Source organism: Pyrus communis, chromosome 6 (genome assembly GCF_041283825.1).
Source record: "Pyrus communis isolate YQ-2024b chromosome 6, ASM4128382v1, whole genome shotgun sequence".
Taxonomy (NCBI): Eukaryota; Viridiplantae; Streptophyta; class Magnoliopsida; order Rosales; family Rosaceae; genus Pyrus; species Pyrus communis.
In genome coordinates this window covers 8,053,490-8,073,584 of record NC_142570.1, presented here as the reverse complement: position 1 = coordinate 8,073,584, position 20,095 = coordinate 8,053,490, and the positions used below count along the sequence as shown (strand labels likewise).

At 40.2% G+C, this 20,095-nt stretch overlaps 1 protein-coding gene across 1 annotated transcript; it reads right to left on the bottom strand.

The window, feature by feature from the left end:
• Positions 1–1,791: 1,791 nt before the first annotated feature.
• On the bottom strand, positions 1,792–6,769 carry LOC137710293 (importin subunit beta-1). Its single transcript, XM_068449225.2, has 3 exons — positions 6,463–6,769; positions 2,759–5,184; positions 1,792–2,646 (listed from the first exon to the last, which is right to left on the bottom strand). The coding sequence occupies exons 2-3, from the start codon at positions 5,176–5,178 to the stop codon at positions 2,448–2,450; spliced, it is 2,619 nt and encodes an 872-aa protein (XP_068305326.1). The 5' UTR covers positions 5,179–5,184; positions 6,463–6,769; the 3' UTR covers positions 1,792–2,447.
• Positions 6,770–20,095: the final 13,326 nt, after the last annotated feature.

Genomic DNA, 20,095 nt, shown 5'->3' with positions numbered 1-20,095 from the left:
TTAATATTATAATATTTAATTTTTGTATGAATGAAAAATAACAGTCATGTGTCATAGTTGAATTCAAATTCATGTTGTATCTGTTCGTTGGAACTTTAGGCAACAATCATATTGTTTCAAAAATGGTGGCTTGAATTCTATATAAAGTCAAGCATCCCACCTGTCTAATAGAAGAAAAAAAAGTTATTCTTACTCTTGAGAAATAGGGTTTCCCCACTCTATTTCTCTCATTCTTCGTTTTTCTTCCGAGTCATGTCATGAGAGTACGGAATATATAAAGTTCGCCAGAGTCCGAAGATTGAAGTGTTTTGACTTCGGATTATAGATTGTTGAATCTTGGGAGACGTACGCCTACCAAACTATAAGCACAATAGTATGGGCGAAATTCTGTTTTTAGGACATTACATTTATGCAAGCCTCAATCTCCAAGTTTGTCAGTATTTCTAACTTTCTCCCTAGTTGTTTATATTAATCTTGTATACTATTGATGTTGCAATTTTCTTTATCATTATTATTATTGTAATTCTTATGTTATTTTCATATTTTCTAATATTGCTCCAACATGAACTTTTTAGCAGGTACTTTTATCCCATAAGCCAAATGAATTTGGTCTTTTATGCAACCAGATTCTTTATGCATGGATACTGGGATAATTAGGAAGGAGAGAATGAGATAAAGTTCCAAGAGGCATGGTGCAATCGAAATTGCTTCTACAACTTATCATCCAAAGCATATTCAGATAAATAAGTGATATGCAACATAAAGAGGCCTTCAACTCAACTAATTACTCAAACACTTTAAGCGAAACTTTTTCATCCTGAGAAAAATACTAATTATCTTAAGCCCTTCATCAACATACCTTCAGTTTAGATCATTGTGTTCAACCGACAACATGTTCAGTTTGGATTATCACCACTGGAGCCATAGAATCAAGCGATCAAGAAGCATCTTCAATTTGGATTAAGAGCACTGCTTACGTTTTGTTTGGTTATCTATCCAAGTCGCAACTAATGAAAAGTTCACAATTCTTTCACCCAAAGAGGTCAGCTCATTAGCTTTCCAGCGAAGTGATATGTTCTATGATTGGTTACTCCCAGGTGCACTTTAGAGTTTGACATACAAACCGTCGAACGACATTCACGATAAATATTTTCACAAATATAGTCGAAGTTGGCGAACTTGATGCAGTAGTTCACTGAAGAACCTTGTCTTCAAGTTCTAAAACCCTAGGCCGAGAACGTTCCTTCCTCCGCCATAATCGCTTAGTGCAGAAGTCAGCAACGCATTCGACACCACACCACTACATTCATTTTAGTCGTCTAACCAAGCTCGATCAGGAGTTAAAATGCCCACATAAACAAGAAGTATGTAAGTAGCTCACTAATTACTCGGCATATGCGCTATCTTCTAGGGTCAACAACTTCACCTTCCAAAATTTGAACAAGTCCCATATTTAATCCTCACACCTTTTATTGGTAATTTTGGCATTTTACATCAATCCACTTTTTCGAAGCCCTCCTTTCTAACCAATAAAAAAGAAGTACAATAATATCAGATTGGGCTGCAGTATTACTTCCATACACTTGCATCAGATTGATGTACACCGTCTTAATCGAAGACAAGATATTAAGAAGGTTTAATTTCAAAGACCATTTAACGAATCTATCTTTGACAAGATCAAAGCAATAAAAAAAGCCCGGATCTGACGAAAACAGAGACACAAAGCTACACACAATCCGATCCCAGGCATAACAAAAGCAGCAGAATCATCATCATCATCAGAAGAAAATATGAACAAAATGCATGAGATTTAACATTTGACTTGAGAAATTTTCCTGTGAGTACAACAATATGACTAAAATATGCATGAATCTTGCCCAAATATTATGCGGACCTCGCTGATCCTACATAACACGCGAGTATACAGGGCTACAAAACTCTATGACAACTTGACGTATGATGTAACAATGCAATAAGGACTTTCAGACACCAAATTCCGGTGAAGACCGGAGAAGGCCAAAGATCCAGACACTTTACAGAACTGCTGCTCAAAACCTTTACCACCATCGACTTCGGACGGAACAGCTATTCTCCCGGCATACAGAAGACAGCAGCGGCGGGGGCACGATGGGGTAACTTTTTATATCTCATTTCTCCGATACCATTGGACCAGTTTCTGTTTTCTATTCATCTTTTTCTGCCAAGATAGCAGAGACACAGAAGTCATCACCGCCAACTTCCTCCGATGCAATGCAAGCAAAATATAATTAAAAAATAAGACGAAAAAACTGACTCCCCGATGCTGATTTGGTATACTGACTGCCGTTGACGCAAACGTATCAGCCCAAAAATGGTGATGACCTGACTCTCATGATATGCAATCCCAGACCCCGACTCATGACACCCAAATGCATGTACGAACGAGAATATGCTAAGCTGCAGTCGCCTCAAAAGTTAGTTGCCCGACTGATAGCGATCTTAACCCATTCTGCAGATTCCTTTATCGAAGGATCATCTGACATAAGACATTCATTTAGGAACTCTTTGGCTGACATAGATTGCAGAATTAGCGGACCGACAGCACTACCCAGCGTATCGGCAAGATCTCCAAGTAGCCCAATGGCAGTCTTTATCACCAGATCATCCCTGAAAAAGCAAGCAAAAAATCCAGAAATAAATACCAGAAACTAATATGAGGCGGAAGCAAAAGAAAACAGCTATAAACGAAAGGTATACTATAGGTTCCAGAAGGTCTTACATGTCCTTCTCTATGTATAAACTATCCAAGAACTGGAGAACATGAGGTGCATACGGCATCAACAATTGGGTCTTTGGGGAGCCCTTAAATCCTTGCAAGATACCAGAGTACGCCTCCATAATTCCATTTCTCAATGTATTTGTGTACTCTATCATATCATCATCGACACCTGATGTATGGGCAGATAGCTCTGCGGCACTCTGAAGCATGGGCATAGCATACATCAAATACTTCTCAAAATTCTCCCCAATTGCCAAAGCTAGGTCACCAAAGCATGAAAATATGGGAGGTTTCACTGATCGGTGCAACTGGTTGCTGGACAAATCCTTGAGGAGCTGGGTCATTATCCCATCACAATAAGGTAATACTTTATCCTCCAAAGCCCTGCATACATCCCCCACCACACCAACGGTGATGGCGCAAACCTGATAGTCCTCAAAATTCTGGAGACCCATTTCCAAATATTTATAAAACTCAGTCATGTACTTGGCAAAATCAGAGCCTGTTGAGTAGACAAGAGCTCCAATGGCAAGCATGGCCTCCTCATGAGCTGTGGCACTTTTACTGGCAAATACTCTCAAGAACAGACCCATCAACTGGTCAGCATACTGCATGAAGACATATTTTGTCGGTTCAGATGACCCAAGCTTCTGTATGATGACCTGCAAGCAACCGCAAAGAAGGCCTTGTAATTCATTCTGCTTCTCCCTCTCATCAGCTGAAAGCTTTTGCGCCTCAAGAGTCTGGTGGAGTTCCAACATTATGACAGGAACTAATTGCATCACCAATGGAGCAGTCTCGTCAGTGGAACATCTTACAACTTCATTCAGAGCCTCATAAGCTGCAGTTCGCAAGCGGGATTCTCCAGCATCTTCTCGGTGAGTAACATCTAGAAGGGCCTGGGCAATCTCCTGGAAAAAAGGAGTCAGAGGGGAGGAGGAAGGTTCTGCATCCTCAAAACCCTGGGCCAGAAAATAGAGTGCACCACAAGCTTTCTCAGCCACAGTTGGAACATCTTTCATGCTCTGAAGAAGAACTGTGATAATCTGTTGGCAATTTGCTTGGGTTATTATGGGTGTCTCCAAAGTTGACCCATGAAGAAATTCAAAAATTCTTCCAAGAGTCCAACCAGTAGTGTCCTTCACATGGTTATTTGGATCATTTGTCAAAGCATTTAGCATGAAATTCAGAGCAACATTGACTAGAGGCATGAGCTTGTCAGGGGATGGACCTTCCAAAATAGAACCAAATGCGTAAGTGGCTGCCTCCCTCTGCCTCCAATCTGGCTTTGTAATATTCTCCTCAATAAATGGCATTACAAGTGGAACAACATCATCTCCAACTGTCCGTGCTACCAAGCCCAAGCAAGTTCCACCAGCCATAGCAACATTCCAGGCCACTTCATCCTGATCCTGATCCTCTTCTTGCTTAAGAAGAGTCTCCAATAATAAAGGAATTAGGGCAGGAAGTGCTTGCTTGATAAAGTAAAAGCACGGAATAGAAGAATCCCCAGTAAATTCACCCCCATATTCTTCTAATATGTCAATCTCCTCATCGCAGATTGAACTCCAAAACTCAATGGCTTGAAGTGCAACAGGTTCCTCATCTTCCTTCACAGCCTTAGCAGTGATGCTAAATATATCTTGGATGTACGGAGCCAACTTCTCATAATAGGTTGAAGATATAGAAACCAAGCACTCGAAGGCTGCCTGTCGAATCTTCACTTCAGGGGAAAGAGTAGCCTCACATACAACTCTCACTATGTAGTCACGCTCCATATCATTGGAGAAATTTGCCTGAGCAAAACCCAAAGCATTATGCAAAGCTCTAGTGGCAGCAAGCCTGACATCATTGTTAGTCTCGGTAGAGTTCATGCCCTGAACTACAGCAGTAAGCATTTTATTCACTTGGTCTTGCTCTATAACATCTGGGGATACTTCCTCACATATGTACCCAAGAGTTTCAAGAGTTGCCTGTCTGGTATGAGCTGGAAGTTGATTATTATTTGACAATAGAGCTTCTATCAGTTCAGGCCACTGTTTGAGTGGCAACTCAATCCCGGCAAGCTTTGCAACAACTTGAGATGCAGTTGACTGAGCATCATGGGCAGAAGAAGAAAGGGTCTTTAACAAACAAGCTCTGATCTGGGCCTTCACAGATGGGTCTAAGGACAACCATCTTTGTCCGAGCTCAAACTTCCTATGTTGTTCTTTGGCATCCAAAGCATTCTTGAGGATCAAGCCCGCTAGTTTACGACTCTCAACAGGCTTCTCATCATTGGCCAATTCTCCAGCAAGAGAGAGCAAGAAACTTGGAAGATTTTGTTCTTGAAACTGTCTGAGGCTATCTTCTGCATGCTTGCGTACATTCCCATCAACTGCTTGTGCATTTAAAAGTATTTGGGTAACTTCCATCGCCATTTGAATCTGTAATCAATAATCCAATCAAATTATTAATGATACCAAAACAAATTGTAATCATATATGCACCAAGTAGAACTGAACTTTGTTTAAGTTCTATAAATATATCTTATAAATCACGTTTAGGGAGAAGGCACATGCTGCTGCCCTAACCAAGTAGCACTGAACATTATGGAACTCTTTACATAAACCATTTTTGTTATCCAACGAAGAAAAGGCATTTAAGGCAAATGAAATAATCCTTGAATCAACCAACAAGTCATCTCATCTACGATTCAACTAGCAGTTCAAATCATACAATTAGTACAAATACTGATAATCCAAAATATATCACAGAGTATCCCCGGCTTATTTATCAGAACTATTACCGAGTGACAGACAATATATGGGACAATAATCAGCGATACCCAATTAACCTATGCATCCATTAATCACCCCTACTCACAATACCCAAGTAAAAATTTGAAAGCATTCCATATTACAACAAAATTAGGAAAAAAAATCACTCACGACAATTAGAAGAAAAAACCCTCCTTTACTAATCCTCATAACCCTAGTTTTGGTAACCGAAAAGAAAACACAACTAGCAACTTATCAAGCATATAATTTCTCCTTGTAATCTATTCCGAAAACACTTCCCAACTTAGCAACACGACACTAGTAATAGCAGTCTACAGTGCACATAATTTGAATTGATCAGATACAAACAATCTGATTCTAAGATCAAAATTAACAGAACAAGCAGAAAACAATTGCAAATCTCGGATCAAAAATTTCATATCTGAGCGAGAAAACTGTAATCACTAATCAGAAAACACAAAAATGCAAATAAACATTACACAAAAAGAGAGGATTGAAATTCAACTAAACCTCATAAAACCCTAGTTTCGCTAACCGAAATGAAAACACAACCAAAAAACTTATCAAGCATAACATTTCTCTTTGGTAACTATTCCAAAAAAGCTTCCCAACTGAGCGGAAACGAAACAGTAATAGCAGCTTACAGTGCACACTGAGTACGGATAACTGTCAAATCCCTAGAAACAATCGGATATTCAAAATTATGGACTCCTCCACTTTTCCCCAAACAACATTTGAATTTCAATCACAAAAAAGTTACAAAATTACTGATTGATTCTAATACAAAGAATTAACAGAATAAGCAAACAACTAATCCAAATTTCGGATCAAAGATTTCAGATCACAGCGAGAAAACTGGAATCGGAAAACGCAGAAGTGCCACTAAATGTTACACAAAAATGGAGGATCGAAATTCGAACTTACTCCGAGTTGGTGGGTGGACTCGGTGAGAGAGCGATCAAGTGATCAATCCGAGTCGAAGACCGAGTTGACGGAAGATGGAGGAGGAGGAGAGCAGAAGCGCGGCGACTCTGAAACCCTAGCAGAGTGTGGGAACAAAAGCAAATATGCCAATATTGTAAAAGCTGGGATTTGCAAAAAACAACGATATCTTGTTTTTATGATTTCTCCAGGGTTTCCACGCGGGGTCTTCGGCGAGTGTCAGCGAGTGGTTTAAGGAGGGAGAAGGGGATTGGAGGTGAGGCGGTTTGGTGGGGCCATGGGTGTTGGCGAGGATGGGCTTGGGCTGGCCGTGGTTTGGTTGGGCGTGGTTCGTACGATGTTGTGGGACGTGTGGGATGGGGTGTCACTGTATTATTTAGCACCGTTATTATTACAGTTGTTTATTTAATTTTGTATGATCCGCTGAAAGGCGCTAATCAGTGTTCGCCACAAAATTTCATTTTGTAATTTACGTGTTGCATTTGTGTTCAACTGCAATTTTCACAATGTATTTAAACATGAGAAATGCTAAGGAGTTAGGGGACTCTCTCTGTCACCTCATCATTTAAACGTCAATTCTTATGCTAATCAGTTTTTCAGGCTTTCATTGTGTCAAGATGTGAATGTTTTCAATGATGACTTTCGACCTCCATAGAGTCACTCGTCGCACAACAATAATTTCATTGACGGACTTAGAGTCGTTCTCCACTTGCACATCTTCGTAATTTCTTTTATCAACAAAGTTTCCAAAATGTTGCCTCATGTTTAGTTTTTGTCTTTGAACTCTTCATATTCGTTTCTTCCATCCTCCAACTTAACTTATACATTGCATGAATGCTCCTTCCACCAAATTTGTCTTCTTTACCGTCAAATTTAAGGGTATAGTGGTCTATTCATGACATGCCCCAATCCCGATGTCCGAAGAACAATGGAATGGACACATGTTGGCCGACACCCGAGAGTGATGCAAGCCATTTCATGAATGCATATGCCGAGAACATATGAAACATGCATATAAATTTTACACGTAACTATGCAATGTAATATTCAAATACCAACCTTACAAAATAATAGTGATAATACATGACATGTTCAAAGCATATTACTAATTTGAAATACAAGTGGAATGAATATTAGAAAATGTGATTACAAGAGGAATGGGTCCTACACTGAGAGGACTCGAAGATTCCAATGCGGGAGTGCCTGGACGCCAGAATTGTACGCCTCGATTCTAAGTCCTGAGGGGGCGCAAACAAAACATGAGTAGACCAAGTTGATATATAAGTAATACTGAAACAGTTATTCATCAACGTATTAACCCCCAAAGTTTATGAAAACTCAATATAACATAATAAGTAATAGGTTTTCTGAAAACCCTGGCATGCCATAAAACCTTTCATAAAACATATATCATAAATAATGTGCTTAGCAGTGTTATCATAATCGACCAAAGCCACTACATCACCTGACCGAAGTCAAATATAAATATTTTCCGACCAAAGCCAAATATAAATATCTTTTGACCGGAGCCACTACATCACCTGACCAAAGCCAAATATAAATATCTTCCGACCGAACACAAATATAAATATCAATCGCCCGTAGGCTCATAGTATGGATAACCATTAAGTAAGCACATAAAATCATGAACATAATCTTTCCAAAATATATATCTCATTGGAGCTCCATAGCTCGAACATCATATCATAAATCCATGTTCATAAATATCTCAGTAAACATAAATTTAATAAAGCGACCACGTTTTATGAAATGTTTATGAGTAAATCGGATTTACGCTACCCCCCCCCCCCCTAAATTTATCGTATTTTATTGTATCAAACATATGAAATTACCAAATTGCCCTAGAGGCATGAACGTTGACCGTTGACTTTGACCCCGTTGACTTTTTTGGGTTTCGGCCGGGTCCCCCCATTAGGTTCTTCAATGTCCTGAATCTGTTTCCGACATCCGTTTTCCCAAAATCAATAGTTTTGGTAAAGTGTTATTAATTTTTACCTTTATATGCTTAAGTGCATTTGTTTGTGACGTTTCTGTCTTCGCTAGTTTGCACGGCTCGTCGACGGCGAAGTATATGTGAGTGGACCTCCTTCCAAAATGCATGATTTTACTATTAGAAATGCATACATAAAAAACATGATTTTATGGATACGTTTTATGCAACGTTTATGAGTAAATTAGATTTACGCTTTATGATATATCATGCTTTACTGGAATTACATTCACTGATATTTTTACGAATATGATTTATGATATGATGTTGAGCTATTGAGATCCGATGAGATATATATTTTGGAAATATTATGTTCATGATTTTATGTGCTTATTCAGTGGTCATTAATAGTATGTGCCTACGGACAAAGGATACTTATATATGGCTATGGCCGGGAGATATAGTGCCTACGAGCGGAAGATATTTATATTGGCTTCGGCCGGGAGATGTAGTGCGTACGAGCGGAAGATATTTATATTTGGCTTCAGCCTGGTGATGTAGTGGCTTCGGTCGGAAGATATATATATATATATAGCTTCGGTCGGGTGTTGTAGTGGCTTCAGTCGATTATGATACTACTATTAAGCACACTATATATGATATATGTTTTATGAAGTTTTATGGCATGCTAGGGTTTTCAGAAAACCTATTACTTACTATGCTATCGAGTTTTCATTAACTTTGGGGGTTAGTATGTTAGTAAATAACTGTTTCAATACTACTTATATATCAACTTGGTCCACTTATGTTTTGTTTTGCACCCCCTTAGGACTTAGATTTGAGGCGTACAATCCCCGTGTCAAGGCACTCCCGCATCGGCATCTTCGAGTTCTCTCGGTGTAGGACCTATTCCTTTGTTCATTCAATTTTATATTATTCATTTTTAGTGTCTTGGATTAGTTGTATGATTTGAACACGTTCCACAATTGCATATTCATTATAATTAAATTTACAAGTTTCATTTATGTTAGTTATTTATTTTTAGTTCTCATGCATTCTTTTATGGCTTTGTCCCCTTCGGGTGTCAGCCAGCATGTGCCTACCCTGGTATTTGAAGGATATCAAGGTCGGGCATGTCAATTCATACAAAAAACAATCTAATTTATTTAAAAATGAGAAGAGCTTGGCTCCTTAAAAAGGTTAAGGAGGAGTTCCTCCTCAAAACACTTCATGACCTACTCACAGAATTTCAAAACAGTTCATATTATAAATTATTACGAAAAGATTATCTCTATAAAATATCAATTAAAACTAAGACTGTTTAGTCAACTCTTAAGAAATTACGATTATAAGCATGAAATTCTATGAATAAGTCACAAGATATTTTAAGAAGAAGTTTCTCCTCAATCCTTGAGAAGCCAAGTCTTTCTCTTTGAAAATTTCACTTTTTTTTTTTTTTGGATGAAATTTCTATTGTATCTCTCAACTTAATGGAAAAGGTGACAAAGTTAACATGAGGGAGTTTTAACGAAAAGCCCATGGTACTGTTCACTTTAACGGAAAACCACATTTTTACACTAAAAAGTCAATCATGGTACTATTCGCTTTACCCTTTATTTTGTCCTTATCATTAAAACTCAAAAATTTCAAACCCTTTTCATTAGTTTTCCTTTAACATAGGGCGACTCTAACATAAATGACTACTATTTAAAAAATGATATAATTCGAGGATGGGTGAGAAATTACTAGTAAAGTTCAAGGACGAAAACTAAACTCGTGGCATAGTTCAAGGACCTCTATTACAATTTAGCCTAACTTAGAGACAAAAGCCTCTACTAATCGCATATGCAACAAAGTTTTTCAAGCTTTCGTTGTGCCAAGATGTGAATGTCGTCAATGCTGCTTTCGACCTCCATGGAGTTACACATCGTAGATGAAAATATCGATGACAAATTTAGAGTCGCCCTCCACTTGCACATTTTGTAATTTTTTTATCAGCGAAGTTATAGACATCTCATAACGTCGCAAATTTTAATGGAAATCATAAATCCACCAAGATTCTTAACACCGGCTAAAATAGAACTCTCATCATGAATAATAAAATCATGCATACTGTTGATTCATTACTGACAGGGCAAACTTTATTTTGATCATATTTGAGGAAAGTAAGAGAACCGGATCCCCTCAGGACCCAAAGGAATTGAGCTCAATGATCAAATGATTTGGGCCATTGAAATTTAATCTAACGGCTATAATTATTATAACTTTTAGAGAGCCCCCTATTTGTAGCGGTTGGATCAAATTTCAACGGCCCGGATCATTTGATCCTTAGGCTTAGATTTTTTGGGTCTAGAGGGGATTCGGTTCCGAAAATAAGATCCATTTAATACTTTGAGCATATCTTCTAGGGACATAACTTGGCTGCTGAAAAAATCAGCAACAACTCCTGCTGCTAGCAAATCACAGATGGACACGTGTCCAATCTGTAATTAAAAAATCAATTACTTGGACACATGTCCATCTATAATTGGTCAGCCACAGGAGCTGCTGCTGATTTTTCAGTAGCCAAGTTGTGTTCATCTTCTAGCACTAAATTGTGAATTAGAAGCAACACATTTGCCTCAAAGAACTCTTTGCAAGACGAGTTGGGATAAGAAGAAAAAATAGCAATCGAATTATTATAATGAGTAACTAGATTAGGTTCACACACACTATGTGTGAGTATAAGCATAACATTTTTAAAAAGAAAAAATATATATATGGAAAAGTGAGAGAGAGGAGATTTTTTTTTTTTAATTAGAGATGCTATGATGACATGTGGGTGAGGTTATAAACAACAAAATTTGGTTTGTGCAAAATTACACTACTACTCATGATTTTATTGTGTGATAGAAGATCAAATTATTTTTTCACTCTGTTTTTGTTGACAAATAAAATTTCGTTAATAGGTCGTTTAGATATTAACAATCAAATGACTAAGAAAAAACATAATTCTACTCACACTTCGCAAAATTCCCCCAAAAAAAACACAAATGTTGTATAGTTTCTTCATGTTGGGAACACAAAAGGCACATAAAATCAGCATTATAAATACAATTAACAACTTTTAATTTTGTTCACTGGGTTGATATGTGCTTAATAAACTACATTAGGGAATCGGTTACTTTTAATTTTGTTCACTGGGTTGATTAAGGCATTACATTTTGGAAGAATGGTTAAGGGCAATCGTAGGATCATAAATTTTTGGGCCTTGACACGTATAATTCAGAGTGATCAGAATGCCCTAAGTGTGTAGGCAAAACCAAACTAAGGCTCACTAAACCATACAGTCCGTACTTGGGTGCTTCAACATGCAACAGAGTGGTAAACGGGACCAATTCCATGAAGGGGATTGCTCGTCTCCCAAGCACAGGAAACCTGTTCGGGCTTTGATTAGGAAGAAGCCATGAATATCTTTGGATATGTATAATTGTAAAAAGACTATGTTCATGTATCATGTTGAATATTTTCATGCAATCAAGGGCTGATAAAATATCAAATTTGTATTTTAGAAGAACTTGATTGGCTGAAAACGAAATAAAGCCTTTAAAGGCAATTTGTACAAGATTCTTCTCGGAAATCCGGAATTTCATCGAAAAGAACAAATTGAACCAATAACAAGTATATTAATAAAATAAATAAAAAGTTAATCATAATAAGAATGATTGAAACCTAATATTCCCATGATTGAGGATAGACAAGCTCTCCTAAAGCGCAACGTTATAAGCATGATGATAATGTGTTGTATGCCTATTTAACTGAAGAATTATAGAGAGGGTGAGAGGGACGGCAAGCAGAGAGAAATTGAGAACTGGGTGAATTCTGTAGCAATTTGATGTTCAAAATAAATTATATAGCTTAATGTGATATGAGTATAATTTATCGCACTATGGTTGAATTTTAACTAATTGTGCCTTTATTTGTAGTAATGAGGAAGGGAGAATCATTGTCTTTCAAGTAATATATCACAATCAATAAACTATCTAAAAGATATTGTAGAATCCAATACAATCTACTAGGCTTCCTTAAGACTAAAAACTGGAGGTCTCGAGTTCGAAACCTGTTGCTGGTGTGGAAGCAAAATTTATAGCCAGGGGGAGGCTGAAATGCCACTGTGAGTCTTCCTGGCCCCCATAAGGGGTGGATAACTATAGCTTGCCACCAGTTGTGAAAATTTTGATGATTAAAGTTTTAGTTTTTAAATACTTATCGTGTTGGATGAATATTACTCGCAATGTACGTCGTAATAACTTCCAATGTGTGCATGAATAATCTGTCAATTTCATGCACATGCAACATGCAAATTATAGAATTTGCTTCATTATCGTTGCGAGCGAACAAATATATTTGGAGCCCTGGCCTTCTAAAAACGCATATAATTCACTTTTTTCTTTTTTCTTTCTTGGATTGTATTTAACCAACCTACGGAGTACATGATATGAGTCATATGACATATATATGCATAATTTTTTTCTCTGAAGAAAAAAATGAAAACCTAAACTGATGTATTTTGCCAATACTATATATTTTTAAGAGAGACTATACACAACCATTGAGAGATCAATTCAATTATACTCATATCACATTAAGCTATATAATTTATTTTTAAACATCAAATTGGTAAATGATTTCAAGACTCTCAGTCTTTAAATTTAACATATAGTTGATGCGTCTATGTTTGTTCAATTTTTATCTATACATATGAAAAATAAAAATTCACATGCAAAGCATGTGTGAAAGTTCCGAGTATCATTAATGATATCATCGACCATGGACAGAGGTGTAATGAAAACCTACTGGGGGCAGAAGCGCCCCCCACTCATGTAATTCATTGTTATTGCAGACTGCAATTATATAGATACACTTGTTATATTTCAAGAAAGTATATGTATTTAATATCAAGCATGCCTTCATATCAAACATTATATAGCATTGATTCTCGATATATCATCATTTAAAACCATTCCCATTATCATATGGGGCATAAGCCATACCATAATATGGTTTTTTTAGTTGTTTTTCGAGTTGCCTCCATTAGAAGAAATTTATAACTATGTCCTTGACATCGATCCTTCAACTTATTAACAAAGTGATTCGTCGATCCAAACGTACGTAAGCCCTAATTTTATCGAGTAAATAAATCGGCCTTAAAAGCTAATTGGTTCCGCTAGCGCAAAATGACATCTCAATTTAATGCACAATGTCTAATGTAGGGTGAGAAAACATATTTCAAACAGGAGGTTAAATATAACTGTGGACATCGAAATTTCGGTGAAATGAATGTTGACCAATAATCAAAATTTCAACACTCACGTGTCACATAAATTTTACATGTAGCGTGTGACTCAATGAAAAATCGAAATAAATTGGAAAAGTCATCAAATAGGACACGTGTCATTACTTGGCAGAAATGATTTATTTCATCTGATTATTTAAATCCAAAAATCAAGTTTTGAAATTCTATAAATAGGAAGCCAAGGCATTCATTTAGGGGGGAGAAAAAAAGGAAGAAAGGGAGAAAGAAAGGAAAAAAAAAAGAAAGAAAGGAAGAGGAAGAGAAAGAAAGAAGGGAATTTACATCACACCAAAACCTTGAAGCCTTGAAACTCTAAAGCTCTCAAGCAAAATCCCGAAGGATCAAGAAAACAATCTTCGTTCTTTGTCAAACCCTCCTTCAAGGTCAAGCCCCAACGGCCCTTGAAGAACTTCCGCCGACTCAAGATCAAGCCCCGACGGCCCCTTGAAGAAAGTGTTCATCATCCGTTCGTCCTAAGATCAAGCCCCAACGGCCCTTTGGATCAACAACCTCAACAAATCCACACATCCAAACAGTCTTCAAGATTAGGCCCAAAAGCCCTTGAAGATCCGCTCATCCATCAACCCTCAAGATCAAGCCCCGACGGCCTCTTGAAGAAATCCATACACTCAGTCTTCAAGATTAGGCCCAAAAGCCCTTGAAGATCCGCTCATCCATCAACCCTCAAGATCAAGCCCCGACGGCCTCTTGAAGAAATCCATACACTCAGTCTTCAAGATTAGGCCCAAAAGCCCTTGAAGATCCGCTCATCCATCAACCCTCAAGATCAAGCTCCGACGGCCCCCTTGAAGAAATCCATACACCCAGTATTCAAGATCAAGCTCAAAAGCCCTCGAAGATCCGTTCATCAACTGTTCATCCCTAGATCAAGCCCCGACGGCCCTTTGGATCGACAGCTCATCCACAAACCTACACCCTACGAAGATAGAATCAGAGGATCAAATTACAAAGAGATTGTAACCCCAAAATCATTAAACACAAAAATATATTTTGTTCGCGTTATTCTTGTCTCTTGTTTTCAGGAACTTTTTCGTGTTTACAAATTTGGCACGCCCAGTGGGACAATCTCTACCTCTCATCTCTATCCTCCAATCATCAAAAAACGCAAATGGCATCAAGAAAGGATCAAGCTGTTCCTGCAATCAAAGCAAAGAACAAGAACATCATCGCCGCAAGTGGTGATATTTCGGGCATCGTAACCCGAAGTAAGGCAAGAGCTCTTTTTGCCGCGGCTTCCGCCCCTGCATTGACTCTGTCAAAGGAACAAGAGCACCTGAGGTACGAGCCTGTGATCACCCTAGCCTCGCTAAAGGCATCAAGGGGGGAAAGCCCGAGGAAATACTCAGAGTCCCTACTCTCCGACGCTGATTCGAGCGGCAGTACAACCATGCAAGTTATGACCACTGGAGCAACTTCAATCGAGGAGCAGCTAGCTCAGATGAATGAAGCAATCGCAAAGCTCACACGGACTGTGGAGGAGAAGGACTTGCAGATTGCCGCACTTGTCAACCAACTAGATGCGCTGCCCGACGTGAAAGTCGACCCAAATATTGGCCTATTAAAGAAAGAAGACGACGAAGAAGAGGAGCCACCAGTGGAGAAAGTTGAAGAGAAGCCAAAGCTAGACCAAGAAACGGCATTCATGGGATCTCTCTCTATCCAGCAGCTACAGGAGATGATCGCAAGCACTGTCAAGACACAGTACGAAGGAAGCTCGCATGACTCCGTACTGTACTCAAAGCCTTACTCCAAGAAGATTGATGCTTTGAAGATGCCAAGGGGTTATCAGCCCCCAAAATTCATGCAGTTCGATGGAAAAGGCAACCCGAAGCAACATGTCGCCCATTTCATTGAAACTTGCAACAATGCTGGGACAGAGGGAGACTACCTCGTCAAACAGTTCGTGCGTTCGCTGAAAAGTAACGCTTTTGACTGGTACACTGACCTCGAACCTGAGTCTATCAACAGTTGGGACCAGCTAGAAAGGGAATTCCTCAACCGTTTCTACAGCACTCGTCGTACTGTAAGCATGCTAGAGCTGACCAGTACGAAACAGTGGAGAGATGAACCTGTCGTCAACTACATAAATAGATGGCGCTCCTTAAGTCTGGATTGCAAAGATCGGCTTTCTGAAACCTCTGCCATTGAGATGTGCGTTCAAGGCATGCACTGGGGGTTACATTACATCCTCCAAGGCATAAAACCAAGAACATTCGAAGAGCTAGCAACTCGTTCCCACGACATGGAGCTGAGTATCGCTAATCATGGGAAAAAGGAGCCAATTACTAACTTCAATAAGGAGAAAGTATTCGCCCCAAATGTAGACAAGACCGGGAAGAAGCCCGCTAAGGAAGCTTTCACCGTCAACGCTACCCCCATCAAGACCTCTTCAGCGCCCATCAAGACCTCCTCAGCGCCCATCAAGATCTCCTCCAAGAAGAAAGCGAAGGAGATAAAGACAAGTGAGCCTTCTCGCACCCAAGACAGATACAAGAGCACCTTGAGAGAGTTGGAACAGAAAACGTACCCTTTTCCTGACTCTGACATGGCTGCCATGTTAGATGACTTGCTGGAAAAAAAGGTGATTGAGCTACCCGAATGCAAGCGTCCTGAAGAAATGAATCGCACAAACGATCCTAGGTACTGCAAGTATCATCGTATTGTGAGCCATCCTGTTGGCAAGTGCTTCGTTCTCAAAGAACTCATCATGAAGCTAGCACAACAAGGGCAAATTGAGCTCGACCTTGAGGACACGGCCGCAACGCATACCACTACAATTGCGTTTGGATCGTTTAATCCTGTGCCTCTCCAAATGACACCTGACCGTTCCCGTGAATGCTTAAGTTGCACGGCACCTCCTACACAACCATCACTGGAGAGAAGCGACCAAGATACACATGCTAATGATGAAGAAGGATGGATATTGGTAACCTACAAAAAGACAAGGAAACCAAGACCACAAGTCATACAGCCAAAGGTGGAACAAAGAAGAAATCACCACGGCCGCAACAATGCGAAGCCTAAAAGAAACATAAAGCATAATAAAACAACATATGCTAGGGAACCTATGGAGCATGAGCCACGCATTCCCGTTTCCTTGCGTGAGTACTTCCCGAATGACTTTTTCCAACAGTGCACTACCGTGGCCTGTCACATGGTTGAAGTAGAAATAGAAGAGCCCTCAAAAGGCAAAGCTATTGCCACTGAGGTAGAAAAGACCCTTACACCTGGAGAAGGTCTGCCAACACACTTTAGCATCGAGGAAGCGCTACCATTGCCAAAAAAGATGCGAAGAGCACTAGCAGCAGTCTTGGCAGGTCCCGACGACCACGAAGTGCAAGAAAGTAACGACGAAGGCTCGAAGCTTCAGCCACATGAATGTGCCACATGTTGTGCCACCCATGACGTAATTAACTTCACTGACGAAGACCTACTGTTAGGATCAAAGCCTCACAACCGTCCTCTCTTCGTCTCCGGGTACATAAAGGAATACAAAGTCAACCGCATGCTTGTGGATGGTGGGTCAGCCATAAACATCATGCCAAAATCAACAATGACCATAATCGGCATCAAGGTGAATGAACTATCCCTGAGCCGTCTGCTGATCCAGGGTTTTAACCAAGGAGGACAAAGGGCGATAGGTATGATCCGAGTAGAGATGACCATGGGAGAGCTCAAATCAAGCACGATATTCCACGTGATTGATGCAAGAACTTCCTATAGCTTGCTCTTAGGAAGACCTTGGATCCACGCAAATGGGGTAGTGCCGTCCACCCTTCACCAATGCCTAAAATTTTACCGAGAAGGAGTGAAGGTGATCCAAGGTGATACCAAGCCATTCACCGAAGCCGAATCACACTTTGCAGATGCCAAGTTCTACATGGATGAAGAGACGGTACCCGAAGCCCTTCCGGAAGAGATCAAATCCACGGGCAGAGCAGCACCTAAAAAGCAGGAGTGGCAAGCCATGCCTAAAAAACAAAAAGAGCAGGCCGGGCCATCTTCAAGCAAAGATGATGACGAGTTTGCTAAACCTGCAACAACCAAAGGGAGTAGGATGCCGTCAGAAGGACCGAACGCACCCATATTCCGGTATATCCCAATGTCAAGAAGAAAGAATGGTCAATCTCCATTCGAAACTAGAAAAGCCGATACACAGTGGCACACGGATAATGTGAACTTGCTCAAGACAAATGCAGTTTTGCCTTTGACACAGCTCGGGGGTGCTAAGGTCGCAAGACTACCACAAGGCTTCATAAAAGCTCTACCAAAGAAGGTGGAATCAAGCTTTCTTCCAACCAAGAGGACCGAGGAAGGTTTCGACCCTAACGCCTACAAACTCATGTCAAAGGCCGGGTACGACTTCGCTTCTTCTGCGGTGGCTGGAAAGAAGGTTTCAAACACTGTCAATGACGAAGAACGTAACCTCACCAAAACTCAAAAGAAGTTGAAGGAGCATGGTTACGGAGTTGACAACAACAAAGCCGGACTTGGTTTCACACCAAATGCACCTGTGATGATTTCAAGCCAAGCGAAAAACACTAGCACTCAATATGTCAGCATGAGCATTGAACAAGACCAAGAAGAGCCTAAACCCTCCCATCGGACGTCGGTCTTCGATAGGATGAGCCAGTCAAGCTCCAGAACTTCAGTGTTTAATCGCATTGGTGGTCAAGACCGAACCTCTGTCTTCAAGAGGCTTAAAGCGCCGACATCCCAAAGCTCTGTTTTTGAAAGGTTGTTAAAGCTTAAGAAACAAAGCAACACAGTTATCTCTCCTCTGCAACGATCAGCTTCAGAAAGATTTGAAGATAATGAGAAGCCTTTTGGAAAGAGGAAGACAACACCAAAGGGAGAAAAGCTCGATGGGTTAGGAGGAAAAGACGACGTTCGAAGCTTGATTCCTTCAAGGATGAAGCGCCAAGCAATCCTAGAGGTTGACACAAAAGGACCATTGAAGGTAAGGAGGCGCATCATCGTCCACACTGGCAAATCTTCATGCCAACAAACCCAAGAGAACGGCACTGAAGATGAAATCCCTAAGAAAGATGTCACTTCTGGCTCTTTCGACTCAAAGTCTTCACCTCAACCGCTGGGGGCATGCTCCAAAACCATGTCAGTCAAGTCAAGCGAAGATGAAGGATGGATTCATGTCACTCCGAAGAAGCTGCACGAGAAACATATGTCTTGTCCACAAGTTCACCAATCGGAAAGGGGGCAAAGCAGCTACCGTCAACCTTCAAAGCTACATGAAAATGTTGAGGATGATGAAATTACAACACAAAGATCGTTCATGCGGGATCTTTTCTTCCTCGAAGACGTCTTCAATTTCTCGATCAAGGCTCCTTGTTATGAAGATTGTGAGGAATGCATTTCGAAGAAATTGGACAAGCAGCAACCATCTTGTCCACAAGTTTATCAGTCGAAAAGGGGGCAAAACAGCTCCTGTCAACCTCCAGAACAATGTGAAAGTGTTGGAGATAATGAAATTTCGACACAAAGATCGTCCATCCCCATCACAATGTGCGACCTCTTCCCAGAAGACTTCTTCAATTACCCGGTCAAGGCTCCTTCCTATGAAGATTGCGAGGAACGCCTCTCCCAGAACACCAGACAATCCTTATGCCGACAAGCTCGAGAAGGCAGCACCGAAGAGGAGATCCAAGATGTTTTCCACGTCACGGTTCAAGAAGGTAAAGAAGACGAAATCCCCGAGGAAGATGTCACTGCTGCACCACCACAGCTCGAAGATGGGGGGCAAGCCACAATCGATGATCTCAAGGAACTCAACTTAGGTACAAGCAAGGAACCAAAACCTATCTTCGTAAGTGCATTATTAAGTACATATGAGATAGAGGAGTATTATCAGTTGTTGTTAGAGTACAAAGACGTCTTTGCCTGGACCTACAAAGAAATGCCCGGCCTGGACCCTATCATCGCTGTTCATCATCTTGCGGTCAGGCCTGGAACACGGCCGATAAAGCAAACTCAAAGACGCTATCGATCTGAGCTTATCCCACAAATCGAGGTCGAGATCGACAAGCTAATCGAAGCAGGCTTTATTCGAGAAGTGCAATACCCCAAGTGGATCTCCAACATCGTCATTGTCCTTAAAAAATCAGGACAAATACGTGTTTGCGTAGACTTCCGGGACCTCAACGATGCTTGCCCAAAGGATGACTTCCCCTTGCCAATTATTGAAATCATGGTGGATGCAACCACTGGACATGAGGCATTATCATTCATGGATGGCTCTTCTGGGTACAATCAAATTCGCATGGCCCTCGAAGACGAGGAACTAACAGCCT

Bases quoted from the DNA above. Each gene is read 5' to 3' on its own strand.
- LOC137710293 (XM_068449225.2), bottom strand. From the start codon at position 5,178: ATGGCGATGGAAGTTACCCAAATACTTTTAAATGCACAAGCAGTTGAT. The intron at 2,647-2,758 runs GTAAGACCTTCT...TTGCTTTTTCAG, and splicing joins TTATACATAGAGAAGGACAT to GGATGATCTGGTGATAAAGA.